Source organism: Fundulus heteroclitus, chromosome 11, assembly GCF_011125445.2.
Source record: "Fundulus heteroclitus isolate FHET01 chromosome 11, MU-UCD_Fhet_4.1, whole genome shotgun sequence".
Taxonomy (NCBI): domain Eukaryota; kingdom Metazoa; phylum Chordata; class Actinopteri; order Cyprinodontiformes; family Fundulidae; genus Fundulus; species Fundulus heteroclitus.
In genome coordinates this window covers 12,405,501-12,421,767 of record NC_046371.1, presented here as the reverse complement: position 1 = coordinate 12,421,767, position 16,267 = coordinate 12,405,501, and the positions used below count along the sequence as shown (strand labels likewise).

The 16,267-nt window shown below is 38.0% G+C and overlaps 1 protein-coding gene across 4 annotated transcripts in view; it reads right to left on the bottom strand.

Moving 5' to 3' along the window:
• gabra1 (gamma-aminobutyric acid type A receptor subunit alpha1) overlaps nt 1-14,115 on the bottom strand; it is a 45,061-nt gene extending 30,946 nt beyond the window's left edge. Inside the window, exons 1-5 of one of the 4 annotated variants that reach the window (XM_036142875.1) lie at nt 13,901-14,115; nt 11,698-11,800; nt 5,873-5,985; nt 4,776-4,843; nt 922-1,142 (exon numbers count right to left, since the gene is read on the bottom strand). In XM_036142875.1, the coding sequence (XP_035998768.1) occupies nt 922-1,142; nt 4,776-4,843; nt 5,873-5,985; nt 11,698-11,777 (482 nt within the window). In that variant the 5' untranslated portion in view covers nt 11,778-11,800; nt 13,901-14,115. The other 3 variants (XM_036142873.1, XM_036142876.1, XM_036142874.1) reach the window with 3 other exon arrangements.
• Between the last annotated feature and the right edge of the window lie 2,152 nt (nt 14,116-16,267).

Sequence of the window (16,267 nt, the reverse complement as noted above, 5' to 3'; positions counted from 1 at the left end):
GCACACTTATACTAACCATAATCAGACTTTAAAATGAATTTAAATATTATGAAACATTGAAATTAACTTTTTTTGAAAAAACAGTACTGCCTGTCCCTTCCTGTCTTGCTGCGAAACTAGCTAGCAACAGCCACTGCGCAGTGTGCTGCTCTCAGGAGGGAAGGAAAACTAGAGACGACAGTCCAGTGTTGCCCATTTAGCGTCTTTTTTGCTATATTTAGTGACTTTTCGGACCCCTCTAGCAATTTTCTTTCAAAAAGAGACTAGCAACACGCAACCTTTAGCAACTTTCTTTTTGTTTTAATGGCAAATCTACCGAGCACCAGTCATTCCGGAGGCAGCAGTGCCTAGAGGAAACCCTGATATATATATATTGCAAATTGTCAAATCCTAAATAAAGATAAGTAGAATTTGACATGTCTATAATAACAAATCTAATTACGACTGAAACGTTACTGAGTAAGCAACAATTTTGTGCTCTTTTATGCTTTTTCCAACAGAACAGTTGTATCTGGAGCCCTGACTGTTTTGTTTCCCGACGTATTTCCGCCACTCACCAATGCGGAAATGCGTCATTTTTACGTCAGGCGCACATATGCGCTTGGGTCGGTTTGCCACATTCAGAATAACTTTAGCCTGGCAAGTGTTTAAATGAAAATTGATCGGATTATCAATTGGAATAAACCACCCCTATCATTTGTATTACAATTTTTTTTTTCTGATTGAGCTTAATCAAATTCTAATATTCCGACTGGTGTGTTTACATGGCTTTTTTTAAATGCAATTGGCCATTTATTCTGATTACTTTTTGTCCATGTAAACGTGGCTATCAGTGCTCCAATTGAAATCTTACTTTCAACCAATAAGATGCATATTGACTATAAGGATACTTTGTGAAAGCAGTGGATAATTTCACCCTACCTCATGGTGTAAAGCAGCGTGCCTTCCTCTGTGATTCGCAGAAGCTTGTTTGGCATGGTCATGTTGTGGGCCACTGACTTCTTGCCATTGTGGAAGAAAGTATCGGGGGTCCAGATCTTGCTGGCCATCAGGTTGTTGAGACGCAACACGGCCATGGGCCCTTTGAACTTTAATCTTTCATCTTTCCAGCTCTGTCTGAAAAAGACATCAATGGTGTACTCCTGCAGGTGAATGGTGGGTGAGAGAGAGAAAGAGAGCGAAGTGAACAAAAGTGCATACTTGCTGTTCTGGAGCACTCTTTCTATCGTCTTTACGTACGGCTTACTTCGGAAACATGTTGAGTAATGTAACCTTACTTTTCCTGTTTTCTCTATTTTATAATCTCATTGTTACGTTTTTATGCAAGTTTGACTCTATCATGGTGTTTCTTTGTGAAGCTTCATCTTTCTCTACAAGTTTTCTCTTCAAATTAAAGGTTGTGGCAAACATAGGGAGGGTCTAGCAGAGCGAGGTACACAGTTTTATGGCTGGTATTTTGTTATGTCTCAGCTGTTGCAAAATTATTGTTTTATTCTTGATGCAGTAATATGTGTGGTTGTCTTTCCATTTCCTTAAATTCAAATAGCTATTGTCTGGCTAGTTAATTGCGAGCATGCATGCAGAGGGTGTATTTTTAATCCATCTTTTTGAAATTGCTGTGTTTGGTAAATGCAAAAATATATACTTATCTTTAGGTTACATTTTTCCCCTGCATAATATAAACTACTCCCAAATCAGAAAACAGACACTGGACACAAAATAAAAAAGTTTACTTAATTTTAAAGCTCTCTAATAGCTACAACTGAGAGAAGATTTGAATGGGTCCACATGCATCTCCTCTCAGGGTAAGGAGATTTGCAGCCTGTTTTTTCTGTGCTATTTCTCCATCTTTCATTCTAGTTCTTATGAGATAATTAGTGTGTAAGGAAACATAGCTTCAAGGTAATATAGGAGGGTACGGAAAGGCTACAGATGGAGAAAGTCTCCTTTAGTGCTTTCTTCTGGTCATAACATAGTGGTAAAATAGTTCTGGTCTGCATGTTGGCTTGTGCAATCTACTGAGATTATGTCACATGAAGTAGACACATGTAATGTCCATATGAAAGGGGGAAATAATTTGATTGAGAATCATCGGTTTCTGGTGCATGATGCAAAGATCAGATACTAATGTTTGAATGACCTAAAGATTTCATAAACTAGAATGTTAAAAAGAATTAAAGAAATTAAAAACCATCACTCACATTTTAAAGATTTAGCTGTCGATATTTAATTAATTTCAGCTATCTACTGTTAAATCACCTCACCTGCATAAGGTGGAGTTTACCTTCTATATCAAATGACACCACCATTTGGTGTATATTTAAAACATTACAATATTATTGAAAAGCTCTTATATTTCAGTAACTCAATTAACAAAGTGAAACATATTATACAGATGAATTACACAAAGACTGATGTTTTCAAACTTTTATCTATGTTCATTATGATGGTTTTTCTGCTTAAAGCTAAAGATAACAATACATTTAAGATTATACTATTATATCAGACCAATGAAAAATTTATTTTAATGCAGACAGGTGGGTTTAAAGAAAACTATGTTTAATATATGGTCATTGGGTACTTTTAATCTGACTAACAAGATTCTTTAAAACACATATTATATTTTTTTACAATAACTGTATATGACTGGCTTGAAAGCAGTTGTGAATAAGTCTTATCAAACTTCTTGGGTCAATGATGATATACAGCCTTTGTTTATTCATTAATGCGTTGCATTTTACAATCCATATTTCCATGTAACCACCCATTCATTTTAGGTCCCTGTTGATGTTTTTTTTTTTTTTTGTTTTTTGTTTTTTGTGTGTTTGTTTATTTATGTGCATTTCTGGAAAGTAGTCAAAACCATTTTGAGACCAATTATAAATCTTCCAACAAAACTAAAGAGTGTGTTTAACAAGTTCCATCCAATCATATTTACAGTATTTGTGAGAGTAAAGCATTTCTTCTTTTTATTCTAGAACATTTAAATGTGAGGCATATTAAAGGCCACAGATCTTGCCCAAAAACTGTTGAAATCCTACCATAAGCATACAAAAAACACAATATATTGGAATTTTATCATTAGTTACTAAACAAAGTATTAACCCAAATAAAAAAATTGTTTATAAAGAAACTATACCAGGTGAATGACTTATAAGCAATCACCTAAATTAATCATTTTAAGTATGATTTCATCAATCTTTACATCGTTGTGAAGGAATTTTGGCTCTTTTCATTACATTGTCGCTTAGGTTCTTTTGGGTTTTTAAGGGCATATATTTATCCACAGCTCTTTTAAGGTCTCGCCAAAGTATTTCAGTCAATTTGAGGTCTGGATTTTAACAGGGACATTGCTATTTCTTGACTATTTTTTATGGGCATTCTGTCATACAGACATATTCAATAATTTAGAATATGAATTCTGATGAGGGTCATTTGTCAGATTAAAAGTTCTGTTCAAAAGAGTACATGGTCAGTTCACGACTGCAAGGTAACCTGGTAGAAAAACAAGCCCAAATCATCAGCCCAACACCATCTTGCCTAACAGATGATGTAAGCTGTTTGTGTTAATATGCAGTCTTTCCATGACACTGTGCAATGTAGCCAGTCATCTGTATTTTGGTCTCATCTGTCAAATGCACATGTTTTGTTCAAGGTTAATTCAAGTTACAATACTCTAAAATAAGATAAGTAATGGCATGATTGTCCCACAATGGGGAAATTCTGGTGTGACAGTGGAAAAAACAGACCGAGTTACACACTGGACTACTATAAATAATCTAATTTGAAGTTAAGTTCTAAAGCAAAACAAAAAAAGAATGAACTTATCAGAAAGACAAAAAAGAAAATATTGTACCATTATCGATAATACAGCAAAAACGCAATATTCAAGTTAAATAGAGAGACAGCAGCTGAATGACAGAGCAATGTGAGAAAACTATGCAATATGTATGACTGTACAAGAAAACACCTCATAGTAGCTAAAATATTTGTAAACAAACAATAGCATCTGAGAGACAGTTTAGATGATTATTGATCAGATCAAGAACCCATGCAACCATTAGCATGTATGTAAACACTTGAGTCTTTTGTGAGCAACAGTGATCATAAAGTATTACAGCAGTTGGTAGGAAGGATCTGCGAAAGCACTCCTTTGAGCATCTAGGATGCAGCAGTCACTGAAAGAGCTCAACATCTAACTATTGATGCTGTATTCTCCTAACAATCTTTTCAAATGTAACATACTTGATCTGTCCATTTCTAATGTTATTTTCATGAACATTACTATTTAACATGCTAACTGAGGCTTATAGAGTCCTAAATAGAACTTTTGTTAAACACTCTGAGGGTTGCATGGTCTGATCTTGGGGAATATTTGTATTTTACGACTTTTGAATAGTCTTTGATTAGCAGCCACAGGCTTCAATTCATCCACCTTTATTCCATTGAAGGAACCAATTAGTAATGTAGTGGTGCATTCCGCAAACTAGTCTTCTGTTTCATAATGTCCTGATATGCAAACCCTTTAACTGAAAGAGGGCACTTTTTGTTCTCCCTGCGAATGGATAAATAGCACTTGAGAAAAAAGAGATTCACCTATAATATAGGTGACAGCTTTACCAAAGCATCATGAGTTAACAAATTAATCTCCCAATCAGTGAATATGTTACAGTTTAGAGAGGACTTTGAACTGAGAGGTGAGAAGACAGGAGTGAGGGTAGAGGTAAGGGGACAGGGAAAACAAGTGACATTTACAGAGGGGTAAAGAGCCTTACCATGTCATGGTCCGAAACTGGTCCAATACTAGTCACAAAAATGTCAGTCTTGACTTCAGTTACACGCTCTGTTGAAGCAGGAAATTGTTAGAGTGAGTGACTATCACTGCCCTTCATTATGCCTAAACTACTTTTTAATACAATGCCACCTGACTATAGCCTCTTATCTATTCAGTCCCGTCAGCAAAATATTTAGCATACACGAACGCACAAGAAATATACACATAAAATAAAACAATTAACAGATGATCAATGGAAAATACACTTCCCCATCTGATAGAACTTTGCTTATAATCTTGGTGCCAATTTCTGTTTTTATTGGTCTCAGTGTCAGCTCTTTTATTGCCTGAGCAGACGTTAGGTTCCCTTAATGACATTTTGTATGGTGTAAAACATGCCACTCTCATCCTATAATGCTGATAGCCAGCTCAGGATCAGTGGGTGGGGAATTCATTTAAAGAGGCTGGCAAAGAAGATGTTTGTGAGTGTGTCTTCGTATAGTTGTGTGTATGTATTTGACAGAGCCTGTTCCATGTGACTGTCAAACTGAAATGTGACAGCATGATTTGTAAATGATGGCTGTCATGATTCATACTTTCCCCCCCCCCCCCCCAGATACCAGTCCTTCTATATTTTTTTATCCTGTATGTTAGATACATGCTACATCAAATTATATTATTCTGTATGCCCTTGCTGTTCTTTTTTTATTTCTTTATTATTCTCCTACGTTTCCTTTGTTAAACTCAGAGTGCATGCCATGTTGCTTTACTCTATAACAATGTGTGGTTGGCAACAGAGTGAATAAGGCCAACAGTAAATGATGACAGTGTGTGTTTGATAGTGTAAGTGTCTGGGTTTAAATTAAAATTTCACAAAAGCAGCACCCTAATAATGAAGCTCTAGTGCTTTTTTTCCCTACTAAATGGTTACAAAAGTTGAATAAAGACGGCAAGCCCACCTTCATATTATTTAGTCATACGGCCATCATTCTGTGTTTTCATGGGGATAATAAAACTGTTTCTAGGATAACACTTTATTTTTTCAAAATTTAGCTTTCATAAACAACAAAATTCATTCAATGACTTGGATGTACTGACCTCCGAGTCCTGGCCTGAGGCGATTGTCATAGCCGTCAAGAAGGCTGTCTAAGATCTTGGTGAACACTGTGGTATTATCTTTCTGCTCATCTGTCATGCCATTTTGCCCAGAGCTGCCAAAGCAAAGAAGGAGATTCAAAGCTGCAGCTAAAGTCAAAAATCTATGCCAAAACTGCCAGCAGAAAAAAATATAAACAAAAACATAAATTTTTCGTGTGAATCATATATCAGAGGCAAAAAGATTCCATTCCAACTGTGAAAAAACACCAGGAGAAACTCTGCTGGAGAGCACAATGAATTGCAATGTGAAAAAAATGGACGGTAAAACTGCCCACAGTTGCTATGACACTAAATGATATGGCTTCTAACGTAAAATGTCTCATTATATAACTATGTGGATAGATAATTTCATCAATGTTTCTGTGAAATTATTTGTTCTTCATAAATTATTACAGACAAGTACATTGTATCTAGAAATAAGACTTTAAATGGCTGCACATATTTAAGAATATAATTGTAGCATTATACTACTAAAAGTGTATATACATTTTGGATGCATCTTGTCTCACAAAAAGTTATAATATATCTTTAGTTTTATACTTATTTTCTCTTATAACACATCTAATACTGTAGCTTACACTTTTTGATCACCGAATAAGCTATGCTGCCATTGATTGTTCTGGACGCAATATCTGCCACATGAGCGCCACAGATTTCAAATAAGATGTTCACTGCATATGTGAATCAATGCAATTGGGTCTCAAGTAATACAGCAGCAACTCAATAAGAAAACATAATCTCATGGTGCACTATCCAGTTTCCCTCAGTTTGGGATGCTTAATCCTTGAAACTGAGAGTTAAACTTTTATATTTACTTGCTGTCTGATTAATTAGGTCTGTCTGATAATTATCTGACCACTTGGGGGATTGATAGACCATTGGAATTTAATCCCCAGGAGGTCAGTTAATCATTTAAATATGATGAAAAGAGAGCAACATCACAGAAAAGGAAAACATTTCATCCTAACATTGCACAAATCTTTGAATTCCACACCCTTCAATTCAACATCCATGGACTATTCAGAAAAGGAAGACACACACACACACACTCACACACTCACACACACACACACACACACACACACACACACACACACAGAGAGAGAGAGAACACAAATCAGCATAAAGGTAAGTTAGGAAACTGTGACAACAGCTTTACGACTTTCTTGTGCAACTATAAACCAGGTTAATATTGATGTTAAATGCATTACACAATTTTTCTTGATCATAAGTCATTGCATTTTTTCCAGTTCGAAAATGTTCTTGAGCCCCCCTTGTTTTATGACAAATATCTATTTTTGGACATTTTATGTCTTAAACTGTTTGAGGCTTCCAACACAATTTGTAGTAAGTTCCCTGTCCCTAAAATCTGGTTTAGTAAACAGCTTAAATTTAAATAAAAATCTGGATTTGTTTGAAGTTTTTAGACTATTAATGTAATTTATACAGAAAATGCATATGACCTTTTACAGAACCTTGTGGTACACCACAAGTAACCATAAATTAATCATATTCTTATTTTTTTTTATCTGAACATGCTGATCTCTTTTATAATGCTAATTTCTTATCCAAAAATGTGGATAAGAAGTTACCATCTCCGGCTTTGTCATGAGCAATCAACAGTCCATGTTGTCACGCTATCGATGTGAGATGAATCAGCAAGTATATTTGGATCAGGTGGACTGAAACATAATTTTTAATGCATTTTTGCATTATTTTCTCCGTTAACGAAAAAAAATGCTGGCTGGTATGAGTGCACACAGACCGGCATCAAGGGACAATAAATAGAAAAGAGAGGGTGACAGTGAAAACAGAGAAATCAGAATACATTATTTATACCTTAATACGGTCCTTCAAACGACAAACACATCGCTGAATGTGCTCTTTGAACAACATGAAACAAAATGCTAAGAGCAATGCCGAAAATGCTCATGATCGCTAATTGTGAGAGCAGGGCTTGAATCTCCCTGCATAAATGTTTTACCATTCTCCTAATCAGGGAACCAACCCCTCATCACATACTGCACCAAAAAGCCAGGATGTGACATGACTGAGAGAGCATGTGCATAAAGTGTGTTAAAACACATGAACCAATGCATGCATGAACCATATGCTCCCAGATCTTTGCATATGTGCTGGTACCAACAGTCATTTTAACAGTTTACTGTAAGACTCTGTAATCATCTCCCTGTTTTGCATGCCAGTGGTATGTTTGCTTTCATTACTAGTGAAATAAACAGGATGTGTTTGAAATAAGCTTTACTAGCTGAACATGTCCAAGGAGAAGGGAAGGTCGTCAAGATTAGTTGGTGGAGACCTGCAACTGGAAGGCAGGAAGGATGTGAAAGGGAGACACAGCCGCATGTGGAGAAACTTGCGAATCGGTCTATATGAAAAGCAAGAAGAGTAAAAAATAAGATTACAATGATGGAGGAGAAGCAGCTAGGGAAGAAATGCTGGGGAATGTGTCAGTTCTATCTTGACTGTCACTGTTCGAAAAAGAAGGAGCTCACAAGATGCTGGGTTATTGTTCTGAGACATCACAGGTGGATTTGCGCCTTTTTCTCTTTGCTCCTAATTATCTATTTGGCTGCAAAAAGCACAAAGTAAAAAAATGAACTGAAAATTGTGATGAGCAGTTTTGTTGTGTTTCAGCTCTGAAGGTGACTGCTTTGTATCACTCAACATTAAAGCAAGAATCAATTTTCCTGTTTCAGGTCTGGTAAATATGAAAACAGACAAAATAAACTGAATGGCAAATATTCCAAGGCTAAAATAAAAAAAAAAAATGTATAATGTGTTTGTTTTCTTAGAATTCTCACTCACCACACTAATGTAAGGATTTTGAATTTGCCTAAAAAGAGCAAGGTGATGACTGAGCTCATCTAAATGGTTAAACCTCCTGTTACAGTCTCTGTCATTACAGAAAAAGATCAGAATAAAGTGGATTTACAAACTTCAGCAGTGAGTACATGGATTCATCCTACGATATTATTGATGACAATGCAAAATGAGAAACTTTTTCTTTTCCTTTTGTATTAAATAAGTTTTCATATTTTGCTACATTACAACTGACCTAAATGTATTAAAAACATACACGTTTTCTGAAGATGTGATGTATTTGCACATTTATAAACTGAAATTTGAGTCAGTTTTGCTTTGGGAAATTATTGTATATCCTAAGCTTAGTCAGATTTGATTGAGAGCTTCTGTGAACAATAATTTTACAAATCTTGCAACAGATTCTCATTTGCAGCTAGGTCAGAATACTGACTCGGCCATTGTAACACACAAATATGCTTTGACCTAAACCCTTCATTTCTAGTTCTTGCCATGTGTTTAAGTTTGCTGGATGGTGGACCTCCACCCCAGTCCTAAGTCTATTGCACCCTCTGACAGGTTTTCTTTCAGCATTGCTCTGTATTTTAACTTCCCCCACAAACTCTGCCCAGCTTTCTTGTCCCCACCGCAGAAAAAGACCTCCACAGCATTATGCTGCCACCGTAGTGCTTTGAAGTGGCAGAATGAGGTGGTGTGTTTAGGGTGACACGCACCATCTGATGTAGTCCTTGGTCCTCATGATGAAGTTTGTTTACAGAACAGATTTATTTATACAGACATTAATTTACACACACGTTAACTGTAATTATGATTTATGTGATTTCAAAAGGCAATTAACTGCACTTAATTTAGCATTGCATTGGATTTTTATTTTTTATTTTTATTTTGTAGACCATATATAATTTACTTTCCACTTGTGTTGTTCTCTCACATAAAATGTGGTTACAATGTGCTGAAATATGAAAATGTTTGGCCATTATGTATATCTTGGCAAGGCACTATATTCATGGTTAATGTATCCAAGGCAAATGGCCACAGTTTAAAATAATGCCTTGTGAAGATACATGTTTTCATACCTGAGAAATGCAACAGATTTTCTGAAGCATTTTTTAAGCAATAATCACACAAACTTTCTCTAAGTACATACGTGAAAAACTATAAGGTAAAGATTTTATTTTTTTTAAAGGGATATGAAAATGTGAAGAAATTGATGCTTTGAAAGATAAACATCTTTATTAGTTAGGGGCTACCTCTCCCCAACCACTGTACACCATCCCCATCTACAGGTCATCGGAACAGCAGCAGTGCTATTCACACTCTCACTGCCAGTCTCTCTCTGTCCATTTTACTCACTGTTTCTTTCACTTCCCTGTCAGCCAGAAATCTAATTATGAGACATTTTCTTTGGTAGATAGATACTGTAGCAAAGCGCTTGGCCCGCCCAATTATCATGTCTTGCCAAAATCCCCAAAGGTGTATTCGGAAGAGTGTGATTCTGCATCTGACTCCAAAAAGAGGGGACTGGATTATACAGTAAATCTTTGGGGTGATAATTGCTTTGCAGTTTCTGTGACAGCCCCTTTAGAGTTGTCACTATAGGGCACTTCAATGCTAGAATATCTTCCCTAAAGCAGAGAGCGTCCTCCATTTGCAACCATTACATTTCAAAAGAAAGCTGCATCTGTGATTAGTAATTTAGAAATATATCAATATGTAAAAATTGCATACTACAGTGCATTACAAATTTATGGAGAGGCAAGTGTCTTTGCAATCAGCTTGATGACTCAAGCTGGAACATACATAACATACAGAATTTCCTTTTTTGTCGTACAGACACTGAAGAAACCCAGGTGGACCATATAAACGTATCACTATTTAAGTCAACTCTCTGACAGTTCTACTGAATTATTCAACTGTGAGGAAAATCCTGATCTGTTCAGTATCTAAAGGGAAAGAAAAGCTTTAATATTTTCCATATACTTTAAAAAGAACGCTGAATTGAGCATTCATTGTTTTCTTTGTGCTCGTGAGTGTTTAAATGATGTTCTTGTCAAAATTGTCCACATTTATCCAATGAGCAATTTAAAATCTGCAGGGAAATGAATGTCCGCTTAGGCTTAGAATCGTGTAGAAATTCACACAGTTGCAGTCCCCTCATGACGGATCACACCCTTGTCATTTATAATCCAATTCTCTCTCTCTTTCTGTCTTTTTTTGTCTATTTAGAAAGCTGACAGCCAGCAGTTCACTGTTGACACTGAGATGGAGAGTCTGTACATTGACTCTGCTATCCCTGCAGCTGCTGTCAAAACAAATGTGCAGTAATCTATGGCAAACATCTCAGTGCAGTGCAGAACATCTATCCAATGTATAGCTCAGGTCTGAAAACTCAAAGAGTGGATGTTGTCCTACGCAACGAGAGAACCAAAAGAAAAAAAAGTGCAATCCAACAGTATAGTGGCTATTTTTTGCTCATCATCTCTCGTACCCGTGTTGCACTTCTTATTATCTTGGCAATAATAAGCATGCAGGTGTCCTGTGAATGTGCCCTAGTTACAAGCACAGTGATTAGATTCTGTAAAAACAAGCACTGAGGTGGATAGGAGAGTATCAAACCGGCAGATGAATCACTGTTGGCTTGCTTTCAGTTTTACAGACATCTAGGAGGTGCACATTTAGCTATCATTAGCTCCTTCATTTAAAGGTAACTGCAAACATTTCCCACAGTGTCTGCTATTTCTCACAAATACAATACACGCAGGGTTAACCAGAAAAAAGCGTAATCATGGATGCTACATTTACACCCTCAGGTGACCCAAAATGTATATCAACCGTGTGCAGATGAACATGCATGTTTCTCTGTGTACCTTGATACATTTTAAATCAAGTGCAGATATATATTCAGAGTTAAAAGGTTCTCTCACCTTTTTCCACCTAGTACGCTGCTTGTGACAAGTAAGCAAGCCCACAGATGAAGAGAGGCCGCCCTGCTCCGTCCACACATAGTTGAAATATGAGGACCTTTCACTGCTGGAGGTTAAAGGAAGAGAAAATGAACATCATCGCCATGTCACATGGAGCCTGTACACCATTATCTCTAATGTGTCATCACATATAACTGTCAACAAATCAGCAGACACAGAAAAGCTTATTGTGCTCCTTTTGATCGTCAATCCAAACATTTACAACCAGATTCCTTCACCAAAACCCAGCCAAATCTAAAATGTACACGCCAAATTAGATACACACAAATATCAAGCATTCTGCATCATTATCATTAATCGCTTGTCATATTGACTGTGCCCCTGACTGTCAGATGGACCAGATCCAACAGATGCTACTGTGGCTGCATTCATAGCGCAGAATAATTAAGAGAAAATAACAAGGAAACAGACCATCGACCACATATACACCCTGTGTGAGCCTGTAGCACCTGTGAACAACCTCTTCTACAGTAACACCCTGCGATGTGAAGCATATGCATTAAAACCAATATCCAACCAAATTCCTATCCTTTAACATAAAAGAAAATGCCATTCCTCCCTAAACATTTAAGTATGATGTAATTCCAACTATGAAGTATTGACAAGCGACACCCTGCGCTATAATGTGCATGCAAATTGAGAAACCATATTGGAAAGCACAATCGGTGCGCCCACGACAGGGCCAATTGCTTATTTATAGAAAAAGAGCTTTAAAAAAAACACCAAAATTTGCACTGACAGAAACACAGTCAACAGCGTGTGGTACTTCAGTGTGTGCTACGATTGGGTGGGGGCCAAATCCTCTGCTAAACTGGAATAAAAATAGAAAAAAAATCCCCCGGTTCACTCTGATTTAATAAAGGAAAAATTATGAAGCTTGTTGAAATCAGGAGGAAAACCCCGCTCAAGCACACTTTTTAAGTAATTCTAAAGGGGAGGAATGTCACCCGCTACAAACATCCAATATTTTAATATAGCTAAATGAGCAGAGTGGAAATTTAGCATGCAACTGGCATCCCCTGCAAGGCTTGTCTAAATACAGGCATGACGATCCGTGCGTGGCGGAGTAATTAACCGAATGCGCGTTGATGCTGTTTTATTTGGAGAGCGCTGTCCGCGGTGCTTAAACCAGGCAGGTTCCCCGTTAAAGCATCAAACAGCTCCTGCACGCCATAAAATGCTCGCCCCCTAAACGGTGCTAATTTCAGTGGCAAACTCGTTCATCCCCCATCTATGAAACTCACATTCGATTGTTGCGCTGTTCGCCGATAAGGGGAAAAAAACAGCTCGCTGTACCTCCTTAGCTCAATAAAAAAAGGCGTAAATGTTAAGAATATCACTTACAGCAGATGAACCAGGCTGTATTGGAGGTCCGCTGACTATATCCTGAAACTTTTTCGCAAATATCTTTTGTTCCTAGCCGGACGGAATGTAAAACATTTCTTCTGTGATCTGAGATCTGACGAATTTTAGCTTGAGGCTGGAGAAGCGGCTGCTGACGATATGCGCAGGTCTCTCTCACTGTTCATTGGTGGTTGTGTAGTGAGTTCAACTCTGTCTGTCGGCAACAGAAATGTTTCACTGGACTAGCAAATCTAGTCTAATGTACGCTAAATCCTTTAGGTGCTGATCGCTTCTTTTAATGCAGCTAAACGAATATCACCGTGTCCAAAGACAGACTATTTCATTTTAGAATAGACTGTTCCAACGTAATATAGTGACAAGCCCGCCCATTTTATATGCAGCACAATTTAATTTCCATTGCTGTCCTCCTAATCTCTTTCCAGCGGATGCTGAATAGAAAAATCCTCTTACATTTGCAGCTAGGTTATCACTCTCCCTCGCTCCTACGTGAGGATTTGCAACGAGATAAAAATTCTCCCAAAACACCGTCTAGCAACCAAGACAGCAAATGCATTCTAAGAGAAAAGGGAAGAGCCTTAATAAGCATATACTTACATTGACGCAAAAATAACAAAACCCAATCGGGTTGCGGTTTGGACAGACGCGCACAAGCTTGGAAATAACACCTCCAGATTTTTTAGGAAATCATATCCTATTCGCTTTCACCCCGGTTTACACCGGCAGAAGAGGGTGTTCTTCTATTCTCTACAACACCAAAATCCTTAGGCAGATCACTCACCGTCTCCTAAAAGCCCACGTTTCGCATCTAGACAACTGCTAGTGTCTCTGTTATAAGCCAAATATTCTGCTGCTATACAGCCACGCCGCTTCAGACTGAGCCACAGCACGACGAGCGGCGCTGAGCTGCGTGCATCTGCAAGAGAGAGGGGGGAAAAAAAGAAAAAGAAAAAAAAAACTGGGCTTATGATTCGCGGCGTATATTTCTGTAGGCATCTGCGCGTCTCTAAGTTGAGACTACAAATCAGGGGACATTTGCATCGGCAAGGACCGAAACAAAATCACAAAACGATGTGGACCGTTGCGTTATTGGCAATTTATATAATTTCATCGTAATTTATAAGAGCCCAAGCCTTCTTTAAATTTCGGGTGTTAATAGAGGAACGACTCTTTTTTTTTTTAAGCCCCTCAGTTTTGGCAGAGGGTTTATTTTCATGAGGGCAGGCAGAGTGAGCTGGCAGTGGAGTCACGTCAGTCTGGTCTGCAGTGCAACGTTTCCTCTGTGAGCGTGTGCGTTGCCTCCTCACGCGTGGTTCAAGTAATACATATGCGTGATTAGTTATGAGGGACGTCACAGGTCTGCGCGCCCCGTATTTTCTAGATTAAATAAGTTATCTATCTATCTATCTATCTATCTATCTATCTATCTATCTATCTATCTATCTATCTATCTATCTATCTATCTATCTTGCAAGCACGCATCCACTTTTATCGCAATCTGCTCACTCTTGACCTGATGCCGCTGCAGGTGCGTGCGTATATTTAGGAAACAACGTAACCATTCAACCCGGCTGTTTCCATAGAATTAATGCCACTGTAATACAAGCGGAACATCGTCTCAAAGCTGCATCTCCTTGCTCCTCAAAGCACAGTCTCCGACCGCTGCATGTGACTCGGTTTTGTCCGTGCGCGCGCGTGCGTGCACGTGCGGGCGCGCACAACCAACACGTGCCGGCGTGCTCGTCGGGGGAGGGGGGGGGGGGGGGGGGGGGGTAAAGACTCTTGCTTCGAAGAGAGGAGCAACAGCAGACAGCTTCTTCTGGGAGACGCCGCGAGCGAGTGAACATCCAGCGTTTTTAAAAGACATGCCCCCTCACAGCTATATCTCTGGGCAGGTGATGAGGTATCCTGTGTGTGTGTGTGTGTGTGTGTGTGTGTGTGTGTGTGTGTGTGTGTGTGTGTGTGTGTGTGTGTGTGTGTGTGTGTGTGTGTGTGTGTGTGTGGGGGGGGGGGGAGGTAAACACGAGAGAGATGGATGACGGTAATTTGGGTGAGAGATGCGCAGTTTATAGTCAAATAATCACTGACAGTGAAGGGTTCCTTTGAATTTTGAAGGGAGGTTTATTGACTGAAACCCCCCTTGCTTTGTCACAGTTATTTTTGTTCAGTATGTGTTTAATTTCAAACTGTGGGAAATCAGTTCCCAGAACGGTTTAAATTTTTATTTTTTTTAAATCAATCGACAGCTCTCAAACAGAATATCTTAAAGTTGTGGCAGCTTTTGTAATGTTATTTTTTTCCCCTCTCAAATAAAGTTATCTTTTATTTTTATTGTATTTGCAAATCTAGGTTTCTGACGTTGTTTCGTATAGTTGCACAGTCCAGAATGTTTCAATTGTGCGTTAGGTTTTGCATTAACTAAGTCAGACAATGACTTTGGAAAGTCCTGTGGATTTTAAGACTCTCAGATCACCTGGTCAGTTGGTTCTCAGAGACCAAGTATCATTTCATCGCTACACCTTTTTCCTTCCTGAATTTAGCAAACTGCCTTTTACAATTATGTGATCTAAACACCTCCGCGCTAAACCCTTTTCAATCAGACTGAAATCATCAAGCAGACGCTGCAGCAGATGGAGACTTAAAATGCTACACCTGTACTCATGTCCTTTGAAGTTTTCCTACATTGTCTTCTTTCAACCAAAAGCTTTATTGTATTTTATTGGGATTTTATTTTATAGACCAAAATAGTGCATCATTTTAAAGTGTAAGGAAGATCCATGCTTTTCAAAGACTTTGAAAAACCAGAAAAAACAGTGGGATCCATATGAATTCAATGGTTTTTGTTCTCATTGCCCTAAATTAAATCCAATGCAAATTATGACCTTCAGAAGTCACCTTATGCATAAATAGAGTCCACCTGGGTCTCTGCTGTTTAGTGGAGGCCTCATAGGTCCATTGAGAAACATTAATAAATATACAGCATCACAGAGACCAAGTTAACACACCAGATAAGTCAGCAATGAAGCTGTGGAGAAGCTGTTAATATCTCATAGAGAAGTGCTCAGCCCATCATCTAAAATGGAAAGGAGTGCATTGCAACCATGGTAACTTTAGACAAGCTGCAGAAATCAACAGCAAAGGTGGAACA